Source organism: Vombatus ursinus, unplaced genomic scaffold (assembly GCF_900497805.2).
Source record: "Vombatus ursinus unplaced genomic scaffold, bare-nosed wombat genome assembly UNPS02004704.1, whole genome shotgun sequence".
Classification (NCBI taxonomy): Eukaryota; Metazoa; Chordata; class Mammalia; order Diprotodontia; family Vombatidae; genus Vombatus; species Vombatus ursinus.
In genome coordinates, this window is record NW_020944482.1 from 1,355,092 (window position 1) to 1,382,045 (window position 26,954).

A 26,954-nucleotide genomic window follows, 5' to 3' on the forward strand; every position below is an offset into this window, starting at 1 on the left:
GAAATCTGGCTTCCTTGGCTTCTCTCTACTCAAACTGCTCTTAGATTTTCAGGCCTTCTCCTTAACCTATTTATGACATGACATTTCTCACTACTCTTTCCCTTTTGAAACTGATTTCTGTCTGAGACAATTCACTCTCCTGATTCTTTTACTTCTGTTCTTTTTTTAGTTTCCCTTGTCTTCTTGCACAGGGCAGCTAGGTGGCACAGTGGATAGAATGCGGGGCCTGGAGTCAGGAAGATCTGAGTTCAAATCCTGCTTTATCAACATTAGCTGTGTGACCCTGGGTAAGTCACTTAACTCTGTTTGTCTCAGTTTCCTCATCTGTAAAATGAGGAGGAGAGGGAAATGGCAAACTACTCCAGTACCTTTGCCAAGAAAATCTCAAATGGAGTCACAAAGAATTGGACCTAAATGAACAAAAATCTCTTCTTGCAGCTCATATATGCAAACTCAAAGTTCATCTACTCCTTTGACCTCTATATTTCATCCTTCAGAGATCTTATCCCCTCCCCCTGCTTTAGCTAACAGCTCCATAAGGATCTACATCTCCAGCCCTGATCTCTATTCTGAGTTCCAGCCCCATATATCCAATGATCTGCTAATCATTTGCACTAGGAAGAGTGATGAGCACAGTAAAATATCACCTAAAATTCAATGTGTCTCCTCACTAAAATCAGTTCCCATTTCAGATTTCTCTATTTCTATGTATGATATGATTCTTCAAGTTACCCAAACTTGAAACATTGCACTCACTAGATGTGACTTCCACCTGATGACACAGACTCCCTGGCCACCCTTTCTAGCCCTGGCTGCACCTTCACTCATTTCCCTTAACTGGGGTCTGGTCAAGGTGGTGGAGTTGAATAGTCCTTGCCCATCATCACTAGATAAACTCTCCTCCTTTGAGGTCCACATAATCTACATCTACCATCCAATCAAAATCTTGGTAGTTATCTACAGACCTCCAGGCCACCCCCCTTCCTTCTTCTCGATGAATTCAGTACCTGGCTCACAATCTTTCTCCTCCCCAACTCCTGCCCTCATACTAGGGCATTTCAACATACATACTGATACTCCCTTAGACACCCTAACCTCCTAGTTTCTCAGCTCACTCATTTCCCATGACCAACTCCTCCATCCTACCTCACAGAAACACAAAGATGGTTATACCCTTGGATCTTGCCATCACCCACAAATGTACCACCTCCATGTTAATAAACTCTGAAATTCCCTTATCTGATCACTCCACTGGCTTTCCATATTAAACCCTACTATTTGTCCACACTTTGACTTCTAAACCTTTGACCTCTCAGGTCTCTCACAAGCCATCTTCCTTGCATTAGCTGTTCTTTTTTCCCTTCCCCATCTTCGTCACCAGTTCAGCTCTATAATTCTTTTCTCTTGAGTCCCTTGCCCCCATATTATATTGCTGATTGTGCCCTGCTGAGCCTCCACCGTCTGCTGACTCTGCTTGTACACATGTCCTGCTGAACAAAGACTGAGAAAATCATGAAACTATTCTGACTGGGTCCACTACAAATTTATGTTATATAACCTTCACAGGGCCCACACTGCTGCTAGGCAATCCTTCTATACATCCCTAATCAACTCACCATCCTACCTAATCAACATCACCACATTACCTCTTCCAAACCTTTTAATTCCTCCCATGGCTCTTCTGCCCTTGCCCCTCAGCTGTGAAACTTGCTTCATATTTTATTGAAAAAATTTAGGCCATTAGCTGAGAGCTCCCACCCCTCCCCATCTCATACTACTCTGATGCCTTCCATCACTATTGCCTCCTTTACTCCTATCTCATATGAAGAGGTGGCCATTCTCCTTGCACAAGTGATCTCATTCTATCCCATTTCCTTTAGTATAATGCCCCCTTTATCATCCCTAATCTCACTTCTCTCTCTTTTTTTTTTTAGGCATTTGGGGTTAAGTGACTTGCCCAGGGTCACACAACTAGTAAGTGTCATGTGTTTGGTCTGAGGCCAGATCTGAAGACTTCAGGGCTGGTGCTCTATCCACTGTGCCATCTACCTGCCCCATAATCTCACTTATTTTCAACCTTTCCCTGTCTCCTGGCTGCCTGATGTCTACAAACATGCCCATTATCTCTTACCTCCTCAAAAAACCCTCACTTAGTCCTAACCAACCTCACTAATTATTATTCTGCCTCTCTCCTGCTAAACTCCTTGAAAAGGCCATCTATAATAGGTGCCTCTACTTCCTCTCACTCAATTCTTAACCCCTTATAATCCAGCTTCTTACCTCATCATTGCACCAAAACTGCTCTTTCCACAGTTACCAATGATCTCTTAATTGCTGATCACTCTCTTCCCGTTGATACTCTCTTCTCTCTAAGTTCTCAGAACATTACTTTCCTGGTTTTTCTCTTATCTGTCTGACTGCTCCTCAGTCTCCTTTGCTGGATAGGGCTCCATCTTGGGCCCTCTTCTTTCTCTATACTATATATCACTCTGTGATCCTGTCTGCTCCCTTGGTTTTAATTACCATCCCTATGCTGATAATTCCTATATCTATTTATCCAGCCCTAACACCTCTGCTGGCCTCTAGTCTTGAGTTGTTAATTACTTCTTAGACATCTCAAACTGGGTATCTTGAGATATCTTAGGTTCAACATGTCAACACTGTTTCCCCCCAAACCTTCCCTACTTCCAATCTTCCCAATTACTCCTGAGGCCACCAGCATCTTCCCAATCCCTCAGGGTAGCAACCTAGGTGTCACTCTCAACTCCTCTATTTCCCACCCACCATATACAATCTGTTGCCAAAACTTTTTCACACCTTGCAACATTTCTTGCATATGCCCCCTTCTCTAAGGGGTAACTGTTGAAACAGCAGAAGAGTGCCAGGCCAGGGGTCAGAAAAACCTAAGGTCAAATCCAGCCTCAGACATTTATTAACTGTGTGACCCTGAGCAAATAACTTAACCTGTATCTGCCTCAGTTTTCTTAACTATAATGGGGATAATAATAGCACCTTCGAGATAGGTGATGATCAAATGAGATAACATTTGTAAAAAGTGCTTAGCACAGTGCCTGCCACATTCCCTTCCCCTTTCCCTTCTTCTTCTGATAATGCCATCACTCTCGTGCAGGCCCTCATCTTCTCAAGCCTGGACTACTGCAATAGTGTGCTGGCTGGTCTGCCTGCCACAAGTCTCTCCTTACTCCAATCTATTCTCCATTTATCTTTTCAAGTGCAGGTCCAACTATGCCACTTCCCTACTGAATAAATTCCAGTGGCTCCCTATCACTTCCAGGATTAAATGTAAAATCCTGTTTGGTGTTCAAAGTCCTTAATAACCCAACCCTTTCCCACTCCCCACTCCCCCCTTCTTACAACTTACATGTCAGATGAAGTCACGTGGATAGAACACTGGACCCGGAGTCAGGCAGACCTGAGTTCAAATTTGATCTCAGACACTAGCTGTATGACCCTGGGTAAATCATTTAACCTGTTTGCCTCAATTTCCTCAACTATAAAATGGTGATGATAATAATAGCACATACCTAACAGGGTTGTTGTGAGAATCAACTGAGATAATATTTATAAAGTGCTTAGCACAGTGTCTGGCACATAGGCACTAGAGAAATGATTATTCCTTTCCTTCCTTTCTCCCCTCCCCCTTCCCCCCAACAAACTCTTAGATCCAGTGACACTGGTCTCCTCTCTTGGCTTTGGATGTTTCGCTCCACTCTTCATCCTAATCTCCCGACTTCCTTCAATTCCCAGGTAAAATCCCACTTTCTACAGGTAGCCTTTCCCAGTCCTTAATATTAGTGCTTCCGCTGTTGATTATTTCCCATTTTTCTTGTACATAGCTTCTTTTGTACGTAATTGCTTGCAGAGTTATTTGCATAGTCTTCCCCATCAGATCGTTAGCATGTCAAGAGCAGGCGCTGTATTTTGCCTTTCTTTGCAGCCTGAGTGTTTAGCACAGTGCCTGGCATGTAGGTGCTTAAATGCTTACTGACATCATGCTTAAATGCTCACAATCATCTTTGACTCCTTCATCTTTTATATGGGATTTTTTCCATTCCCATATGCAATTACTGTAGTTCAGGTCCTTAATGGAACTTGGGCTACTGCTGTTGTCTCTGAATCAATCTCTCTGCCTCTATCCCTTATCTATCCGGAACACTATTACAAGATTAATCTTCCTAAATTGCTACTCTTTGTTATTTTATGTCTTAAAAGCCTTCAATTGCTCCCCATTGCCTACAGAAATAAGGTACAAACTCTTCAGTCTGGCATTCAATCTGATCCCAACCTACCTTTCCAACCTTAATTTCCATTACATGAAAACTTTCACTCTGGCCAGACTTATCTCAACCTTGACCCTTGAGTGCACCTGTATTCATACCGTTCTCACATCATTTCCACTGACTTCTGTCCAACCTATACTTCACTTCAAGATTATCCTTTCAAGGAGTGTTTCCTAAGAATGATCTCTTTCTTCCTTTACTGAAAGAAGTATCGTATCTATTGTCTGCACCACTCACATACCACTTAGTGTTAAACTGCTTTGAGTTATTGTCTTTATGTAAAATAATAACATTCAGTATTCATGTAGGGCATTAAAAGTCTGCAAAGTGCTTTACATAGGTTATCTCACTTAATCCTCACAACAACCCAGAGATGTAGGTACTATTCTTATCCTCATTTTACAGAAGAGGAAACTGAGGCAGAGAAAGGTTAAGTGGCTAGCATAGGCCCACAAAGCTCGCAAGTGTCTGAAGTCGAGTTTGAACTCATAGTTTTCTGACTCCAAGCCTAGGGTTCTATGTACTGCTCCAATAAGCTACCACATGATCTTTCTTACTCTCAAAAGTATCTTGGGAAAGGAGCTGTCTTGTTCTATATGCTTCACTCAGCAAATCTTTTTTGATTATTAAGTAACCAGTTGGATGCCAGGTTTTCTCATCTGTGAGATGCTACTTTCTTTTGGACTGTATAGAGTCAAAGGATGCTTCACAGAGTCATCAGGACATAGAGTTGGAAGCAGAGCTGTAACTAGGGTTGGATGACTGGAGCTTTATTCCAGAATATGGAAATTCAGATGATGGAGATAGCACTTCAGGAGGAAGAAATAACTGAGCTTAGCACCTGTTTGGCAGGACTGAAAATACAAAGTTACATAACAGCTTGTTTCCTGACTTTAAAGGATATCAGATGCCTTTCTCCCTGCCTCAGTCCTTTTTTTTCTCTGGCTATGGTCTCCCAAATAGTGACCTCAGAATGCCTTGGGATCTTTGCCCTTAGCGGCTAGTACCTTAGGGTCTTTTGGAGCCTGAGGTACCAAGGTTTGAATTCTTTTCCTAAATTTCAGAATTGCTAGTTACAGTCCATAACACTTACTAGTTGTATGACCCTGGGCAAGTCACGTAACCTCAATTGCCTCACACAAAAAAAAAATTGCTAGTTACAGCTCTAAATGGAAGGGATTTTATAGATTATCTAGTTCAACCCTATTATCTTAGAGATAAAGAAACTGAGGTCCACAGAAATCATGTGCCTTGACTAGAATCCAGGTCTTTGTCTTCCCAAATAGTGCTCTTTACTGAACTATAGGTCATTCTGTTGTTCTCATAAGATTAAAAGGAAAATTGTTCCACATGATTAATCTGGAACCTCACTTGTCCTGAGCCTACAGTAACAGTTTACTATTGCCTCTTGGATTTTTCCCCAGGATGTAGATGACATACAGAAGATGTTAATCTTTTAACAAAGCTATGTAAATTAAATTAGCATATGACTTCAGGCTTTAAAGAAATCTGCCACCTAAAGCTTTTATTTAGAATTGAACTTGTGACCCAAACCACTTTTCAGTTTCATACAGATCCATATTACTATTAAGGAATTGGTAATGGATTGATGGGGTTAAAGATTTATAGTAATTAATACATTTCCCACCTGCATCAATTTGGCTACTTTATTTGGGAATGGTTAAAGTTATCTTTCATTAGCATTCGAAGAGACAGGGACAGAGACTGGACCTGTGATTTCTTAGATTAAAAAGATAACTCCTAGATAAGAAGCTCCTTCCACTAGTGCAAGTTGCACTTTTTCTGAAATTTAGAGATGCCTAGAGCACTGAAAGGTTATTCATCTTGCCCAGGATCACAAGGACAATTTGTGCCTGAGGCAGAGCTTGCACTTCCTTTTCCCAAATATACTACTCTGCAACTCTGGCATTTGAAATGGCAGGTATAAAAAGACAGTTTTAGGCTCTCCTGCAAATAAGTGTGGTCTGCATGTTGTCCCATCCCTCTTCAAACCCTGTTTTGCATAGATCATTACTCTTATATATATATATTTTAACTTTTTGGTGAGGCAATCAGGGTTAAGTGACTTGCCCAGGGTCACACAGCTATTAACTGTCAAGTGTCTGAGGCCAGATTTGAACTAGTCACCTAGCTGCCCCTACTCTTATATATTCTTAAGATTGATTTATTTTGGGGCAGCTAGGTGGTGCAGTGGATAGAGCTTGGTCCCTGGAGTCAGGAGGACCCAAGTTCAAATCCGACCTCAGATTCATAACACTCACTAGCTATGTGACCCTGGGCAAGTCACTTACCCCGAATTGCCTCACCAAAAGAAAACAAAGCAAAACCCCACATGGGGGCAGCTGGATGATGTAGAGTTTGAAAGGATGAAATAAAAAAAAAACACCCCAAAACAAACAAACAAAACCCTAGGAAAATGGGGCTTTTCTTTTGTGCTGATATGAGTTTTTCAAGAAACCTCAGATATTTCAAACATTGTTATTTCAGAATGCTACTTCAGCATGGCCTGTGGCCATTTAAACTTCTAAAAAGCTTGATTTGAATTGAATGTCTCTTAAAGTTCATATGCCTCTGGAAAAGGATGGAGGAGCAGTCCACTTCTAAATTAGGAAGGTAGGATAGGAAAGTCACAAAAGTGACCAAGTAGGATGGTGGTTAGATTTTTTTTGTGTGTTTTTTTTTTTTTTTTTTTTTTTTGGTGAGGCAATCGGGGTTAAGTGACTTGTCCAAGGTCACACAGCTAGCACAAGTCAAGTGTTTGGTCTGAGGCTGGATTTGAACTCAGGTCTTCCTGACTTCAGGGTGGTGCTGTATCTGCTGTGCCACCTAGCTGCCCCCGATGGTGGTTGGATTTTAAGATGTGATTTTCTTGCCTTGACTAGTCTTAGAGTACATGGTTTTTATTCACGGCTCCACCTTATGACTTGCTGAAGGTCAGGTTCACTTCTCCTTGTTGATAATTCCCAGACACAAAATATTAGAGTTGAAATTGCCCACAAGTCACTGATGCCAACTTATACCTGAAAAATAATTCCCTCTACAATGTATCTAACCACTTGGTCATCTGGCTTTGTATGAAGATCTCCAGGGATAAAGAATGAAAACATTATCTAACTTCTTAGAAGAATTGGAATGAAACTTGATTTCTGTGAATATAGTGAAATCAGACCATCTCCTCCTTCAAAAACATGTTTGTGGATACTAGTAAGATAGCATTCAGTTACTGCTTTGAGCTTGCTATGAAGAAAAACATCTATCTACAACAGACTTGGGCCAATTGCATAATTGGCCATATAAACCTCTCCACTCCATCTGGAGAGAGACTTAGGGGTATGTATGTGTCCATGGGAAGGACAGCTACTATTTAAAGGAACAATCAATTCAACCCAATAAATATTTATGGAGAGCCTCCTATGTGCCCAGCACTGTGCATGTTACTATGAGGGATATGAGAATACATGGTTTCTACTTTCAAGGAACTTAAAATCTCAATCGGGGGTTTGGGGTGGGGGGAACCAGGAGAGTATTGGACACACTCAGTAGTGTGCTGGAGCCAGCTCTAGAAAGAGTCCATTGTTAATTTTCAGGAAAAAACCTAGGAAATTGATAAACAATACAAGTCAGGACTTCATTTATGGTTGTGTTGATTATCTAGACTTAAGCAAGTAATGGAGAAAATATGTTTTAAGTGCATTTTCTGTACTTTTTTTTTCTAGCATACTACAAGACACACTCTAGGGTTCTTAACTTTTGAGGGGCTACAGACCCTAAAAAGTAGGGTCTGTACAGTAGGGCAAGAGGCCACTGTCCACTGAACCTATATATTTCTGTTTGCCAGTGGAAAGAAAAAAAAAAGCTTTAAATTTATGAGAAGGCCAATATTATTCCATTTGTATGTCATCAAAAGCAATGGCTGTTTTAAAAATTAGATACTGTATATAAGTTATTTTTATTTCTTGATAAATAAGCACAAGTAATAGGAAGTGTGATGTGGAAAGAACCTTGGAACAGAGATCAGGTTACCTAGGTGCCAGTTTATTATATGCCACCAACCAGCTTTGTGAATGTAGAATGGGCAGAATAATTCTTTTCATTTGTCTACGTAATAGATGTGAAGGCTGAGAATCAAGAGCTAGTAAAAAGTTTCAGGTTCAATAATAGGGTGTAATTCACTGAAAAGCAGTAATGTTATTTTATCTATTTGAATAAATAGAAAGATCTTTCATATACTGAAAAAAATCTGTCATCTCAAATCTTGGTCCTATTACTTGAAAGCAAGGCAGAGATAGATAACTCTGGAGTAACATTTTGGTTTAAATCCCACCTCTGGCATATCCTGGCTGAGTGATGGCAAATCTCTCAGACTATAAATTACTGATGAATTGTCAGTCTGTATTGGAAGAGAGAGCTTCACACCAAGAGTTGCCTGTACTTATGAAATCAAAGGTTGTGATAAAAAAAAAAGATATAAAAGCTAAGGGAGAAGACCCTTGTCCATTTACCATTTGTTGCAAAGGAACCCAGAAATCCCACATTCTTTATAGGCCTTAGCTTTCAGCATCCATAAGACACCTTCTCTCAGGGAGATGAGTTAGATAGAACCTGGACAGTTGCCAATGACAAAGAAGAAGGCAGTTTTTATTCCTAGGGCAATCACGATCTAGTTGCTTAAGACACCTTTACTCCCTCCATAACTATGGAGCATCTTCAGGTATGTGTTGTTTGCATATCAGGCAATTCAGCTAGAGCCACTTTCATAGTTCCTTTACCTTTGCCAACCAGTTAGAACGATTCCTTGCAGCATCTCAGCAGGTCCACTGTCTGCCACTTTCAACCACTGGATGTTATTTTTGAGGTGATGGCTAATAATGGTCAAAGACTGATTCACCCCTGTGGCACCTTTAAAAGCACTGGCTACCCACAGTTTAGGGAAACCACATTTCCTGTACTTATCCATGAGGAGAACTAGAAACAAAAAGAACAAAGGGATTCAATTTCCCAGCTCCCATGGAGAGTTAGTGGTGGATGGAATCTATGCCTGTGAATACCAGCTTTTTCTGATCTACATGTAGAAATAAAATATCCAGAACTGTTCTCTTTTAGTACTGTGGTGCTCAGCCTTCACAAAATCCCCACAGCAACACACCCAACAAGTGGTCATCCAATCTTTGCTTCAGAATTCTCCAATGAGATTCACTGCCCATGGTAGACTATTCCATTTCTGAATAGCACTAATTGTTAGGAAGCTTTTCCTTATATCAAACCTAAATTTGCAACTTCTATCCACTGTTGATTCTGCCCAAAAGTACAGAACTGAGGTTGTATAATTAATAAGGAGAGTTTTACCTCACTAAAGAGATCAAACATCAAGGAGGGAAGAAATTGGTTTGCTTATACACAAGACAGATAATTTAACATTCTTTTAGTGATTTATACACAAGCTCTATACCACTACAAAATACGCTCTTCGAAGGAATAAATTAAAAACAACATTCAGATGTGAGTTACTCAGCCAAACAGTACTGACCCTTTCCATGTACATCCATGTCTTCAATGTAGTCCCAGATCATTGGCTCTACCAGCTGTGCTATTCCAGATTCTGGGAAAAAACAAAAATGTTACAAGGACAAATGAGAAAGGATTTATGATCTGAGCTATATCCATAATAGATGTTTTAATAGTATATGAAAGGTAGGATCAAGTATTTAAAATGGTAGAAGGCTTAAAGAATATAAGCCCTTAATTTTCAATTTCTCTCATCTTTATTTCTTATAATTAATGCATAAACCAGGTTCCTTCAGCAAATTAAAGTATCCATTTAAATTAATCAAATCAACACTCATTTAAAAACTGCTATATGTCAGGGACTGTGCTAGGCTCTGAGAAAATCATTTTATGGAGCTAGAAAAAACAATAACAAAATTCATCTGGAAGAACAAAAGGTCCAGAATATCAAGGGAACTAATGAAAAGAAATGCAAGGAAAGGTGGCCTAGCTGTACCAGATCTTAAATTGTATTATAAAGCAGCAATCATCAAAACTACTTGGTAATGATTAAGAAATAAGAGTGGCTGATCAGTGGAATAGGTTAGGGATACAAGAAACAACAGTCAGACTATAGTAATCTACTATTTGATAAATCCAAAGACTACAGCTTCTGGGATAAGAACTCACTATTTAACAAAAACTGCTAGGAAAACTGGAAAAGGGTATGGTAGAAACTAGGCATAGACCAAAATCTTACACCCTATACCAACATAAAGTCAAAATAGGTACATGATTTAGATATAAAGACTAATATGATAAGCAAAGTAGGAGAAAAAAGAATAGTTTACCTATCAGATCTATGGAGAAAGGAAGAATTTATGACCAAACAAGAGATAGAGAATATTATGAAATGCAAAATGGATGACTGATTACATTAAACTGAAAAGTTTTTGCACAAATAAAGCTAATGCAAACAAGATTAGAAGGGAAGCAGAAAGCTGGGAAACAATTTTTACAGCCAGTGTCTCTGATAAAGGCCTTATTTCTAAAATATATAGAGAACTGAGTCACATTTATAAGAATACTAGTCATTCCCCAATTGATAAATGGTCAAAAGAACAGGCAGTTTTCAGAGGAAGAAATCAAAGCTATCTATAGTCATATGAAAAAATGCTCTAAAGCACTATTGATTAGAGAACTGCAAATCAAAACAACTCTGAGGTACCACATCACACCTATCTAATTGGCCAACATGACAAAACAAGAAAATGATAATTGCTCGAAAAAATGTGGGAAAATTCGAACACTGATGCATTGCTGGTGGAGTTGTGAACTGATCCAACCATTCTGGAGAGCAATTTGGAACTATGCCCAGAGGGCTATAAAATAGTTCATACCCTTTGACCCAGCAATAGCATTTCTAGGGCTGTATCCCAAAGAGATCATAAAAATGGGAAAAGGACTCACATGTACAAAAATACTTACAGCAGCTCTTTCTGTGATGGCAAAAAACTGAAAATTGAAGGGATGTCCATCAATTGGGGAATGGCTGAACAAGTTGTGGTATATGATAAGAAATGATGAGGAAGTGGAATTCAGATAAACCTGGAAAGACTTGTATGGATGGATGCTGAGTGAAGTCAGCACAACCAGGAGAACTTTGTACACAGTAATAGCCACATTGGGTCTAAGACAATTCCAAAAGCCTCATGATGGAAAATGCTATCCACATCCAGAGAAAGAACTATGGAGTTGAATGCAGATTGAAACATACTATATGTCCTTTTTTTAATTCCTGTTTTGTTTTGTTTCTTCTTTCTTGTGGTTCCTCCTATTGGTTCTAAATCTAATTTACAATATGACTAATATGAAAATATGTTTAATAGGAATGTAGAGTCTATATCAGAATGCACACCATCTTGGGGAGGGAGGTGGGGAAGAAGGGGGAAAAATTTAAAACTCAAAAGTTAATGGAAGTGATTGTTGAAAACTTAAAATAAATTAATTTTTTTAAAAAATAGGGTCTGTCTGTTCTCAGAGCCTTAGCATTAAATGACTTTTCTTCTCTTAAGACTTCTCACATCAGAAGCCAAACTTTTTGTACCACAAACAGTCTCATTTACCTGTTTGCCGAAGGCTTAAATCTCTCTCTCTCTCTCTCTCTCTCTCTCTTTTTTTAACCTTCACATGCTGCTATAGGCAGTATCTCTATCAGAAGCCTCAATCTGACTTGGGGTTAGAAATTCCTTGAAGCTCTCTGCTTAATATTTACTTATTAAATGTCATTGATGCTAGTCAGAATTAATTTGGAGGATACCCTTCTAACAAAATGCCAGGGACTCTGGGTGATATACTCAACTTTTAAAACAACCCTTAACCCAGCAAAACTGAGTATAATCCTGCAGGGAAAAAAATGGTCATTCAGTGAAATAGAGGACTTTCAAGGATTCCTGATAAAAAGACGAGAGTTGAATAGAAAATTTGATTTTCAAATACAAGACTCAAGTGGAACATGAAGAGGTAAACAGGAAAGAGAAATCATAAGAGACTTATTAAGACTGAACTCTTTACATTCCTGCATGGAAAGATGATATTTGTAACTCATGAGACCTTTGTCAGTATTAGGGTAGTTGGAGGGGAAAAAATTATATGTATGTATATATAGATATAGACAGATAAATAGAGGGCACAGGGTGAGTTGAAAATGAAGGGGTCATATCTGGAGAATAAAATTAAGGGGTGAGAGAGGAATATACTAGGAGAAGGAGAAAGGGAGAGGTAGAACGGGGTAAATTATACCACAAAAAAAAAAAAACCAACAGAAAAGGCTCTTACAGTGGAGGGGAAACGGGGTAAGGTGAGAGGGAATGAGTGAATCTTATTCTCATAGGATTTGACTTAAGGAGGGAATAACATACACACTCAATTGGGTGTGGAAATCTGTCTTACCCTACAGGAAAATAGGGGGGGAAGGGGACAAGAGAGTAGGGGAATGATAGAGAGGGAGGGCAGATTAGGAAAGGGAGTAATCAGAAGCAAATACTTCTGAGGAGGGACAGGGTCAAAAGAAAGAATAGAATAAATGGGTGGGTGGGATAGGATTAAGGGAAATAGAGTTAGTTTTTCACATCCATGTCTACTATGGAAGTGTTTTGCATAACTGCACATATATAACCTATATTTAGTTGCTTGCCTTATCAATGAGGGTGGGTGGGGAGGGAGGAAGGGAGAAAATTTGGAACCCAAAGTTTTAAAAACACATGTTTAAAAAAAATGCTTTCACATGCAACTGGGAAATAAGAAATACAGGAAATGGGGTACAGAAATCCATCCTGCCCTACAGGAAAATTGAAGAGGAAGGGGATAAGAGAAGGGGGGAGAGATAGAAGGGAAGGCAGACTAGGGGAAGGGGTATTTAGAATGCATTCCATCTTGGGGTGGGGGAGGGGCGAGATGGGGTGAAAATTTGGAACTCAAAATCTTGTGGAAGTAAATGTTGAAAACAAAAAAAAAAATAAAAATTACCATTAAAAAAAAGAAACAACCCTTAGAAAGAAGCTAGAAATATATACAAATTATGGGAAAATATCTATTATATGGGATTAGCAATCAGTTCAGTGAAAGAATTATTAAGAATATACATGAACCTGAGCTGTGTGTTACGGATATGAAGAATAAAAAAAAATACAGCATATGTTCTTGTGGAATTTATAATCTAATGGTGGAGGGAGAGAGGGTATATAACGTAAGGCAAACATAATGTAAGAAATAATATGATAAAGGCAAAGCACTATAAGAAAAATTTCAGAGGGAGAGGGTTCTTTCATGTGGGGAAATCAGGAAAGGCTTCTTGGAGGAAATGATACTTGAAATGGACCTTGAAAGAAGGTAATGATTTTAAAAGGCAGAGATGTAGAAGGAGTTCATTCTGGGCCTGTGAGAATGCAGAGATATGGGAAGGGGAGGCTGAGAATGGAAGTAAGTAGTCCGGTTTTGATGAAATATAGAACATGGAGAAGAGTAGTAGAAATAAGGCTCAAAAGATAGGTTGAGCCAGGTTTAAATCTACTTCTAAACATTTTAAGGTTTGCAAAGTGCTTTACAGACAACTAGTAAAGGTTTTTAGGCAGGGAAGATCATGGTCAGATTATTTTGGCAAATATAAGGAGGATGGTGGGCTTATAGGATCAACTAGATCTTTTCTCTGAATACATGAAGTTCCTCCCCAATATGACTGGGTGTTGGGGCTGTCACTATTTATATTTCTACGGGACTCTTCTAACAGTTATTATATTAATTACATCAGGGTTTCCCATGGCTAACCCCTACGGCTACATTTCCCAAACTGTGCACTGGGTCACCCTGAGGTGCCACAGGGAATTCATGAGGGCACTGTGTACTACTTCAAATTTGAGGGAAACAGCGATACATCTTTCGAACACTTAATGAACTACTAGCTCAAGGCAGTTCACAGTTTCAACATTAGATTGTGTGGCTTTTTCAACAATGTTCTTGAATGTTCAAGATGTGTTTTTGTTTATTTGTACTTTCAGTTACATCAGTAACTTTTCAAACTTTCTTGTTTGCAACATTATATCTTTGCAAAGCTGAGTTTTTAGTAGCTGTTGCGACAAAAAGCAATATTGTAGGAAAATCAATGTAAAATAAGAAATGAGGTTGCAGTGTCCAATCTGACTTCAAAGTTTGGGAAGTTGTATAGTGCTGACCGATGCACACATCCCATTAGTCAGTAAAATGCCTGTTTAAGCATGGAATTAAAAAAATATTATTTTTTCCTTTCAATTGATAGTATTCTTTTTCCAAATAGCTACAAAGTTATTAGGACATAAACACTTATTAAGCTGTTTGAACTTAACTATTTAATATATAAATGGAATTGTTAGTTATTATTATTTTTTGCCTACAGGTACCATAAAAACTTAGTGCAAATGGAGAAAGTTTGGCAACTTTTGCCCTACAATACTGGTTCTTACTGAGTATTTTGTGGTGCTGAGGTGTTCTGAGGCAGTTAACAGTCCTTTTTCAGATGGGTTTCCTCTAGAACTGGAAACTCTACTTCTCCAATTCCTAGTGCTACCACGGGCAGTAATCTCTCCAGTGGTTCCTAGGTTAATATTTATCACTTCTATAATACTGCAAAAGCATTAAAAAAAAAAACCACCACAATAGTCTCTTTTGGTGAATAGTTTCAAATTTTGTTTTTTATGTACAAGAAAATATTGCCCTAGATAAGCTACTTTGGTACAAATAAATAACCAAGATACTTTATTATTCATCAATTACATTTGTGATCTAAGAATAAATAAAACCGGGGGGCAGCGACGTGGCGCAGTGGATACAGCACCGGCCCTGGATTCAGGAGGACCTGAGTTCAAATTCGGTCTCAGACACATAACACTTACTAGCTGTGTGACCCTGGGCTAGTCACTTAACCCCCACTGCCCAACTTAAAAAAAAAAAAGATAAAACCTGCCTTAACTTCTTATTGGTTTTGTTGTCCAGTTCTAATATTGTTATGTGGTGAACTCCTAATGTGGAAAATACCCTCCATGATGTGGATTGTAGCTTACAGTCTTAGCTAGTTGCCTGTGCACATGAAGAAGTTAATATTTTTCCATAATCACACAGGTACTAGTATGTGCCAAAGGCAGGACTTGAACCCAGGTCTTCCTAGCTCCAAGGTCAGACCTTAATCTACTATGCTACTTTGTACACTTTGAAAATCTTTAAAAAGAAACTAACTCAGTGTTGATTATCCAAAAAATTAATAAAATATTGTGCCAATAAAAGTGAAAATTAATATCAGTGCTCTGAAGTTGTGCAATACCTGTGAGACATTCTTCACTAATGCCCCTAAGCATGTCATCCCATACAATGGGCTTCACATTGGGGTGGTGAATGAGCACATGGCTGGCAACTGCTTTCATTTGGCTCAGACACAGTTTTACCATATTGTTCTGTTCTTGCTGCAGCCATTGTTTAGACATCTCCCCTTCACCAAGGTAATATACCTGGATAGGAAGGAAGAAGACAGAGGTAAACTCTAGTTTGTGGTTTCACTCCCATACAGAAGGGAAGGCAGGTCAAATAAGTCAGAACAATCATAAAATCTCAGATTTACCCAGGACTTTTGAGGTCATGCACTCCAAACCCTATTCTAGAAGTACCTAAATTTTAGTAGTGGGCCATCTGTGAGAGTGGGCTACATTAATTTTTTTTATAGTGTCTAATAAACTCATATTTATATAGCATTTTAAAAGTTTGTAAACTGCTCTGCATAGATCAGGGGTGGGGAACCTGTGGCCTCAAGGCCACATATGGCCCGCTAGGTCCTCAAGTTCAGCCCTTTGACTGAATCCAAACTTTACAGAACAAATCCTCTCAATAAAAGGATTTGCTCTGTAAAACTTGGACTCAGTCAAAAGACTGTACCCCAAAGGCCTAGAAGGCCACATCTGGCCTCAAAGCCACAGGTTCCCCACCCCTGGCATAGATTATCTCATTTGATTCTTTCAACAACCCTGTGAGTTAGAAGTTGTTATTATTATCCCCCTTTTACAGACGAAGAAACTAAAGGTCAAAGGGATAAAGTGACTTGCCTAGGGTCACACAGCTAATGTGTTTTAGGTAGGATTCAAACACTAGTCTTCCTCAAAGTCTAGCACCCTACCTATATCATGATGCCTCTCCTAAATTGATCCAAGCTTGATAGCAATATATTACATAATGATTATATATGCAAGGAAATCATATTAAAAATATTTTTGCTATACATTTTTATACAGGCTGAATCTCAGGGTCTGAAGGGATATATGTCGGATTCTGAGCCCTACGTGAAGCACTTTAATCCTTGTTCATCCTAATGCATCCTCTGGAGATACATTGAGATGTGTGACTGAGAAAGTCTCAAAAGAAAGCAGGTGGAAGTGCAACTCCAGAGCCCCTGAATGTGGCAAACATGATTGAGAACAGAAAGACAACAGCTAGTTCCAGATCGGGTGGTACCCTCTTCATCAAGGATTCTGCAATAACTCTGCAGGCTACAAAAGGCTTTGCTTTTCTCTACTACACAAGCAATGTAAACTGTTCTGTGTGACTGACCTAGGTGTCATTTTATCAGAGAACCAATTTACATGGAGGAGGTTGAGAGGAAGGAGGGAGATACAAGAGTGAGGAAACTGTTAAAATAGAACCAGGAAGCAGCTCTGGGGAATAGAAGGAAAGAAGCTTTTCAGTAGTTGGAATACCCTTGCCTCTTGTGCTCACAGTGCCCTCAGTTTACTTTGTAACTGCCTAGACCCCTGTACCTAAACTTCTCCATTTCATACCATAATATGATATGGAACCTCTCTTCACCTGAATTCCTGTTCTCCTCAATGCCTGATGAATTCAGCTAGGTACTTGTTAAATATAACTTTCAGCTGTTCCCCATTCTTCTGATCATTTTTTATTAATTTTTTTTATTTTGTCTTTTTAGGCAATTGGGGTTAAGTGACTTGCCCAGGGTCACACAGCTAGTAAGTGTTAAGTGTCTGGTCTGAGGCTGGATTTGAACTCAGGTCCTCCTGACTTCAGGGCCGGTGCTCTATCCACTGCGCCACCTAGCTGCCCCCATCTGATCACTTTTTACAAAAGGACTTCTGGCAACCAAAATTAACCTCTATTTGTTCAAATTTCAAAGATGAAATTCAGGAATTTCAGTGTGAATATGTGAAGAATTTCAAAAGTGTGAGCATTTGTGTATGTGTGTCTGGTGGGAGGGACAGCTATTTTGGAGCAAAGGTACAGATTTATTAGCAGCATGATGAGGAAGTAAAGCCCAGGTGCCTGGGTTCTATCTTCATATGTCTTAGAAAAGCTGATCTTTGAAATGTTCTCTCCAATGTAGCTCATATAAGCTATTCCACATCCTCAGCTCACCCACTTCTTTTTTCTCCTGGGGGTTAGGGCTGTGACTTACTGGCAAATCATATGGTGTAATTCTTCCTACACATTTTTTAAGTGAGATTAAGTTACAGTGATCAACATGGGCAGAATTAAATGGAGCCACCAACATGCAATCTGAGTACAAAGTGAAGGGTCTTGTCTCATCCTTTCTGTCTTAGGAAATGGTGATTTATGAATTTATGAACTGACTTTTAAAGATTTTTTTTTAAAAAAAGCACTAGCTGATGGGACTACTTCCTTTTTTTTGCTATAGATTGTCTTTTCTGAGTAATTTCCTTTGCAGCCTGGTTGAAGCAGAAAGTTCAAGGCCCAGAGTGCTTCCCCTAATTTACCCCAACGGTGGCAAGGTTCTGCTCACTGGGTGACCCTGAAGGGTGAATGAGGTCTCTAAAAGGTGAAGTGTTGACCCTCCTCATAGAATTCCAGAGTTGGAAGGAACCTTAACAGCATACCATTCACTGCAATGCCAATAATTTTTAAAAATGGGTTTTTAAGGGCAATAGTAATTTATAATTTATTTTTATCATACTGAATGCTTTTATCCTTATGAACAAATTCCTTTATATGGCAGATCTATTTGTAGTGTAGCTTAAGAGGCACTTCTTAGGGTGGAGGTGCACCCCTCCACTACAATCATGTACCTGCACTAAGTTTACTCTACCCTAGGTTGCCAAGTAGTACAACTGCTTTCCCTTCCCTCTCCTCTGTACTCCAGGATCTCATCACCACAGTACCTTTCTCATGGGACTTGACATTCCCATTCTCTTAACAACTGTGATAGTATTAATGATCAACTATATCCTATGATGAATTGCGCTGTGGTCCCTCCCCATTATATGGATTCTTGTTTTATAGACAATTTTTGCCTAAAGGATTTTTTCTGTATAACAAGGAATGGTAAAACTAAAACTCTCTGGTCTCAGTTCCATCCTAGGGAACACCCATCTGGCCATGTTGGCCTCTTGTGATCTGGCCTATGACCTATTTAGCATTCAACTAAAACTGTGTACTTATATGCTCACTCTGTATAGCTTGTTGCTCATGAATGTTATGTAGTTATAATCTATAGCTGTGATCAAATTCAGGGAAGAAATCTGACCAACATAATGACCAACCATAATTATAGATGACTCATGAAAGGATATGCTAACTATCTTCTGATAGAAAAGTGATGGATTCACAGTGCAGATTGAGACACATTCTGTTTAAACATGGCCAGTTAGGGAGTTTGTTTTGTTTGACTATACCAAAAAGTGTTTTGTTTCTCTTGCCTTCTCATTGGGGAAATGGGAGGTGGGAGGGAGAGAAGGCAGATCTGTCTTTGAAAATAAAATAAGATTTAATTTTTTAAAAATTCAGACAACACTAGTTAGAAGTGAGGCTTTTACTGGTATTGAAATATTTCCTAAATTAACTATTTTGTAAATATCTTTACTATTTTCCTTTTGAAAAGCAGAAACCAGGGTGCAGAGGAAAGTGAAGTAAGGCAAGGAGGAATTTGGGAGAACATTGGGGAAAATTCTCTAGTTAATTCAAGGTAGCAGAAGGCTATTCTGGTTTTTTGTTTTTGTTTTGGTTTTTGGTTTTTTTTTTTTAGTAAGACTAGACATGACTATAACAAGTGAGAATGGGTACTTCAGGAAGTGTCATACCTCATCACATCCTATGTGGAACCATCGAATGCCTTTGTGAAGCTCCATTACTTGATTGATCATTGTACTCACTAATGCCAGGGATTCCTCCTTATGGGGGTTCAAGGCATTTGGGAACAGCTCCACTTCTCGTAGGTGAGAAAACTGCTCATGCTTCAGAACAAACTGTAGGAAGGGAGACTCAATTTGTTCAATCACAGACAAAGTAAAATTGGACACAGGATGCCTCTTGGCAGAGGGGTAGGGGACTAGGAGGACAAAACATTGTCATGGCATATACTAGGTAGTAGCCAGGTAGTATACAAAGTATAGGGCATTTTTGTTTAAACTGTTTTTCTTTGTTATAAGGGAAGGTTCAATTTGGGGACAGGGATGGGAAGGGGAGAGTGGGATAAGAGGCAGGAGGGAGAGGGTAGAGAGTATTTCCAGAAATGACTGTAGTATAAGAACAAAAGGTTAAGTGCCAATTATGGGCTGAGCTGTACACTATGCTGAGCTTTTGTTGTTCAGTTGTTTCAGTTGTTTCTGGTGATCCCATTTGAGGCTTTCTTGGCAAAGATACTGGAGTGGTTTGCCATTTCCTTCTCCAGCTTATTTTACAGATGAGGAAACTGAGGCAAACAGGTTTAAGTGACTTGCCCAGGGTCACACAGCTAGTAAGTGTCTGAGGCTTGATTTGAACTCAGGAACATAAATCTTCCTGACTTTAGGCCAGCAATCTATCTACTGTGCCACGTAGCTGCCCCAGGTGCTGGGCACATCAGTGTAAAAATGAAACAGTTCCTGCTCTTAGGAAGCTTACATTCTAATAGGAGATATAACATGTCCATATAAGTAGATATAAAATACATGCAAGATAAGTAGAAAGGCTTCATGTGCCTTCAAAGGTGCCACTGAGCAGAAAACAAGAGATTCCAAAAGAAGCAAAGGTGAGAGGGAAATGACACAGTCATAGCAAAGGCAGAGAGCAAGGAGACTGAATGGCGTATGTGAGGAAGAGCATGAAGGTCAGTCTGACTGGGCCATGGAGTTCAGGAAGGGAAGTAATGTATAATAAAGATGGAATTGTAGGCTGAGACTAGTTTGTGAAGGGGAGTTTATATTTAATTCTAGAAGCAAAAAGAATCACTGGAGTTTAAGTTGGTGAGTGAAATGATCAGACCTGAGCTTTAGAAAAATAATTTTAGCAACTGTGTGGAGAATGTAGTATTGCAGAGAGAGGAGACAAGGCAGGGAGACCAAACAGTACAAAATTTAATTGTCCAAGCAAGAGGTGATTAGGGCTTTCTGGACCTCTTAAGGTGGTAGTTATGTGTGTAGAGAGAAGGGGACAAATGTAAGATTATAGCAGTAGAATTAAGACTTGGCAACTGACTGTGTATATGGGAGAAGAGAATGAGATATTAAGGATAATGTCTAGGTTATGAACCTAGGTGACTGGAAGGATGGCGATGCACACAACAAAAATAGGGAAGCTTGGGGGGGGGGATTTGAGGGGATGAGAACTGATGATCTATAAGGCTTCTTCTGGCTTTATTTCTATAAGCCTTATTTCTACACACATTAAATAGATTATTCCGCCACTTACTTCCATGTGTCCAAATGTCTGCACCAGGGGAATAACCTCCAAATCATGTAGCTTGGCCAGATGAAGAATTTCTTTGATCTCAGAGGGGCTAGAGAAATGAATTAAGAGGGAAGTTAATAAAGATGGTGTCAATACAATCTTTGCCATACCCTCACCAAGAAACAAGAGTCCATGCCAGTCTCCTGAGGGATGACTTGAGAAAACAGTATCATAGTCAGCAAATTTTCATCGTCATCACAAAACCTTCTTTTATGGGGAGGCTGGGGGAAAGCATTTCCTCCAGGATTTGGATGAAAATGATGGTCCAAATAAGCACTTAAGACAGAATTTCTGAAGCACTTGAAACAATTTTAAACTGTTCTTTCAAAGGTTTAGGGTAGATTTATTATATATGTACTTACAGCTAAGGAAATAGAGGCTGGAAGAGGCAATGTGGTCTGACTTGAAGTCAGAGACCTCTATCATAATCTTAGCTCTATTACTGACTGTGTGACCACAAACAAGTCACTTTACCACTATCACTGTTACAAGTTCCCCACTCACTCCTGGCATCTCCACTATCCCCTAAGACTCGCATTCTGAATGGTCACATCCCTGACATCCAGATTAAAATGAATCCTTCTGGTCTTTGAGCTTCCATAGCACTTTGTACCTCTCTTATGTGCTTTCACAATCTATTTTGCATCATATTCATTTGAAAGCTCCTTCGAGTAGGGACTGCTTCTTACTTATCCTTGTATTTATTTTGGCACCAAGACAGCACCCTGCAAAGTATAGATACCTTTCTAATTAAACCTCTAAGTACCTCATTTTCATTGTAAAATGGAGATTAAAGTAACTGTCCCTCTTTACTTCACAGGTATGCTATGAAGATCATAAGAATAAGAACAAAAGAAATGTCTTATTTGATCAGATTTGTGGTACAGTGGACCCAGCATTTGGTTTCTGATAGTGGTACCACTAGATTCTGTGAAGGTACATTTGTCCTCTTTGACCGAAGCAACTGAAAAACTATTAGGTTTAAAAACTAACAACTTCTTAGCGGTTATTAAGAAAAACTTTTACTAAGTTTCTTTATTCCATTTAGGATTATCATGAATGAATTTATCTATCCCTTTTTGAAGGTATTTATACTTCTTTTATGTGTCTATACCACCTCTTGGGTTAATTAATAGTATATCTAGTTACTAGTATTACCTAATATTATCTTTTAAATAGAGCATGCCTTCCTTTCATTTATCTTAAATGTACCTCCTTATGACTTCAAGGAGTCCCTGTTAGTTCTAATATATCAAAGTCTGTCCTGCCATTCATGATTTTATAGATTTCTAACCTATCCCTTTTCAACCTGTAATGTTTTAATCTGACCATATAGAATCATACTCACATTACCTTAATACTTATATGTGGAAGGGTTTTTAGTTCTTTAAAAAAAAAAAAAAGGCATCTATGCAAACCTCAGAGACAAAACGGCATAGCCCAGTCAGACTGGCCTTCATGCTCTTCCTCATATATGCCATTCAGTCTCCTTGCTCTCTACCTTTGCTATGACTATGTCCTGTTCCTAGAATACATTTCCCTCTCACCTCTGCCTCTTTTGGAATCTGTTTTCTGCTCAATGGCACCTTTTACACGAAGCCTTCCTACTTATCTTGAATGTATTTTATATCTATTTATATGTACATGTTATATCTACTGTTAGAATGTAAGCTTCCTGAGAGCAGGAACTGTTTCATTTTTACACTGATGTGCCCAGCACCTGGGGCAGCTACGTGGCACAGTAGATAGATTGCTGGCCTAAAGTCAGGAAGACTTATGTTGCTGAGTTCAAATGGCATAGAGAGCTGGCCTTATGGCAAAGAAGACTTTGGTTCTAGGTCTTACCTCAGACACATACTGCATGACCCTGGGCAAGTCACTTACTACCTCAGTGCTCTAGGTGTCAAATCTAGTGGTGTCAAATTAAAACAGAAATAGGGCCACTAAACCTATATAAGGACTCTTGAAAACCACTGACTTAGAAAACCACATATTAATATCATGTATGTTCTATTGTATTTTTATTTACTTTGTTAAGTACTTCCCAATTACATTTTAATCTGGTTCATCCTTTCCCTGCCCCTCCTGAAAGGGTCTTACACCTCTGCTGTAGGCTACTCACTAACATTATAAATTACAGAGAAAATGCCAACCTATAGTGGTAGGGGGAGTCTCCTTAGGTCCAGACCTTATCCTTATATAAACCTAAGCTTTACTAACTTTCTCATATTAAACATGTCATTGTACTATTATTACAGATTGCTATTAGATCAGAAATAGGCCCACCAAAAATGCACTATAACCATAAATGTTAAATTCTCAATTCTCCAAGCACCGTTTTGGGTTTCTTTTTGCTCTGTAGATTTCCCTGGTTTCCACTATAAAGTCATTGTTAGTCTAAGATGAATCATCCCTGGACCTCCTGGTTACCTCACAGCCCTTAGGATACCTGTAGGCATGCCTGGCTTTCAGAAGATGTAGAGGGCCCTCATAGGGAAACATATCTTCATATTCAATGAGGATGCCATTTGCACCAAGGGCATGGAAGAGAGGGAAGATCTGAAAAAAGAAAAAAACATAAATCACCAAGCATAGCTTGGAGTAGGTAAATGATTAGAAGTGAAATTTGTATTCTACCACCTACATAGGGGGTAGGAAGTTATTCACATGTTAGTGTTAATTTTTTCAATCAATTTGATATTTAGCTGAAATCAATATGTAAATAGGAATTTTGACTATGGATATAATACTTAAGAATTAAATCAGCAAGAGTGAAATGAGCAAAACCAGAACATTGTACACAGCAACAGCAACATTGTGCCATTACCAACTTTGATAGACTTAGCTCTTCTCAGCACTACAATAATCTAAGACAATTCCAAAAGACTCATGATGGAAAATGCTATTCACATCTAGAGAAAGGACTATGGAGTCTGAATGAAGATCAAAGCATACTATTTTCTCTCTCTCTCTTTTTTTTTTGTTTTTTCTTTCTTGTGGTTTTTCCCTTTTGTTCTGATTCTTCTCTCACAACCTAACTAATGTGGAAATATGTTTAATATGATTATACATGTATAGCCTATATCAGACTGCTTGCCCTCTTGGGGAGGGGGAAGGGGAGGAAGAGGTAAAAATTTGGAATTCAAAATCTTATAAAAGTGAATGTTGAAAATCTTTACATGTAATTGGAAAAAATAAAATTCTATTAAGTGGGAAAAAAAATAATTAAACCAGCAAGCAGGTAAGATGGAGCTCAGGTCTATGGACACAAACTCTGATAATGTATTTGGTAGCTTAAGGGAATCTGTTTGAACTGCTCTTTGACCTCACTTTCTAACCCTTGCCTAGTAGATGATATAGTTATATTATAAGGACTGATGACTGGTTACCTGGGAAACTGAAATAAGTAGGAGAAGGGAAGAAGAAAAAAATAATAGTGAAGATTTATACTATTACATCTATGTGAAGTTAATTTGTGGCCAGTGATGAGGGCAGAGGTTTTGATGACGTATATTAATATATATGTACATTGAGACTAAATGACAACTGAGGTGAGATTGAATGACATGTGGGAAGGAGCAACTACTTGTGTTAGGAAAGAGGGCTGTGGCAAAGGATTCACAATATGTATGCCTTGGGGAACAAGGCATACTTATTATCTATGATTACATAATTCCTATGCCCAAAATGCATTAGGAATATAACTTCACCGAGAGGCGGAACCCAGTAAAATTTTGAATTTGAGATACATTTGGAGGATAATATGATGGGATAAGAATGACTTTTAGAGATCAGATACCTGAGGAGCTAGAGTAAAAAGACAGAGATAGAAGGATTTGCAAAAACAAGCCTACTTGCTGTCCTTCACACATGACATCCCATCTCTTTGCCTTTGTACAAACTACCCTGGAATGCATTCTTTCATCTCTGCCTCTAAGAATTTCTAGCTTTCTTAACTGCTTAGCTGAAATGTCATTTCATACACAAGACTTTTATGATCCCCTCTACCTTGCAATTTACACTGAATATATTTACTTACATATGTACGTGTGTTTCCTACAATAGGATGTAAATTACTTGAGGGCAGGGGCTATTTTAGTTTTGCCATTGTATCTCAGTGCCTACCTACCACAGTGCCTGGAACATAATAGGTACTTAATAAATACTTGCTGATTGAATGAAAAGGAAGCATGTGCTAGCTACCTGCTTACTCATCTAGATTCTCTTTAGCTGTCTCCAACTTCTTTTTACCACTTTGTATTCATGGCTTTTCCTTTTATTTTGCACTACTATATTATATTCTCTAAATCATAAATGCCTCTTTTATAGGTTTATAAACATTCATTTAATTAAACATTCTTTAAGGTTAACATCAGAATCACAAACATGATATATATTTTATATATCACAAACATGATAAATATTTTATATATACATATATTTATATTTTGTATGTATAAAATTAGATATTTTAAAAGTGAATAATCCCCAAATTATTTATAATTGGCATATATCATTTGATTTGTTGGACTGTTTGGTTCAAAATAATAATAAAGCCATTTTTCCCCATGTATGATGACTGATATTCACAGGAAGACTATAAAGCATGTTGAATGGCAGGGGAAACCCAGACTCAGATTAACAGTTTGCTACAAATAAGACATAATTTAATGTAGATTAGGCCTAATCTACAGGGATAAGTGTTGGATTGTGGATCTGAGGAGAGAGTTTTAAATACCAGCTTTGCCACTTTACTGTTCTCCCAGTCCCTTAGACCCTCTGGATGGACCTACAGGTTTGTAAAAACCTGTAAAAAGCTAGGGTTGGACTAGATGACCTCCAAGACTTCCTTCCACATTTAAATTTATGATCCTAAAAAATATGGTAGTCTCTTTTTTTAATTTAAATAGTTCCTTCCTTGCAACTTAGCCTGAGTGATTTTCTTAGAACTGGTCTCTAAGAATTCCTTAGGTACAATGTGTAGCATATATCAAAGAACATCCTTAATAAATAAAATTGGTAACAACAGATAAATCCATTTTTACTCCAAAGATTAGAAATACAACCTTATACAGCATTTGAGTACTGGACTAATTTAAAGAAAGTGCAATAGTAGTCCTAAACTCACACTTTTGCAGAATAAAGAAAGAAAGTGAACATTAAGATGTTAACACAAAGTAAAAGAATAAGCCCTAGAGACAAGTGCAATCCTTACCTCTGCGAGGTACAAGACCTTGGGGGGAGCTCCTTTAAGGTCCAAGTGTACTAGCTGCATTCTGAATGGTGAAGAGCTTGACATTTTGGCATTTATTATTATTATTTTTTTTAGTCGTCAAGATCTCTAGTGTGGGCCCTTGTACCAAAAGAAGAAATTAGAGTTATAATTAGACTTCTTGGTATCTCTGTTCTTATACTGGTTATAGTTTTACTTTATTCTCTAGGACAGTGGTGTCTGAAGTTTTTGTGGTTGTATGGAATTGGGGTGGAAAGATGGATCATATACCACCCTCCCCACAACAGCAAATCATGGGGCATATCTTTAACACAACCAGATCTACTACCTTTTACCCATTATAACCTATCAGTTGCACCACGTCTGAGTGAAGCCCCTGAAGAACAATTATATTTTAACCCCAACTCAGGTAGTTCTTGTAACAGCCATGCAAAGGCCACTGGGAAATCCTCTTCCTTCACATATAACAAGATCAAAAGAGGTGACAGTCCATTACTTGTCTAGGAGAATGACTTAGTAAGACATTATGTAACTATAATGGGCTTTAGGCTCCCCATCTTAAAAACTGAAGAATACTCATCATCTTATAGGATGGAAATAAAATACCACTAGTAAAAAAAGACTACAAACTCATTTTCAAGTCTTAATATAGTAATTATAGTTAA

The 26,954-nt window shown here is 38.5% G+C and overlaps 1 protein-coding gene across 5 annotated transcripts in view; it reads right to left on the reverse strand.

The window, feature by feature from the left end:
- Positions 1-26,954, reverse strand: part of HEXD (hexosaminidase D) — a 40,773-nt gene that overhangs the window by 4,607 nt on the left and 9,212 nt on the right. For 4 of the 5 annotated variants that reach the window (XM_027840464.1, XM_027840459.1, XM_027840472.1 and 1 more), the window contains exons 2-8: positions 26,272-26,409; positions 23,506-23,615; positions 21,018-21,105; positions 19,430-19,594; positions 15,658-15,841; positions 9,850-9,921; positions 9,092-9,287 (exon numbers count right to left, since the gene is read on the reverse strand). In XM_027840464.1, coding sequence (XP_027696265.1) covers positions 9,092-9,287; positions 9,850-9,921; positions 15,658-15,841; positions 19,430-19,594; positions 21,018-21,105; positions 23,506-23,615; positions 26,272-26,355 — 899 coding nt within the window. In that variant the 5' untranslated portion in view covers positions 26,356-26,409. The remainder of the gene's footprint in view (positions 1-9,091; positions 9,288-9,849; positions 9,922-15,657; positions 15,842-19,429; positions 19,595-21,017; positions 21,106-23,505; positions 23,616-26,271; positions 26,410-26,954) is intronic. The other variant, XM_027840482.1, reaches the window with a different exon arrangement.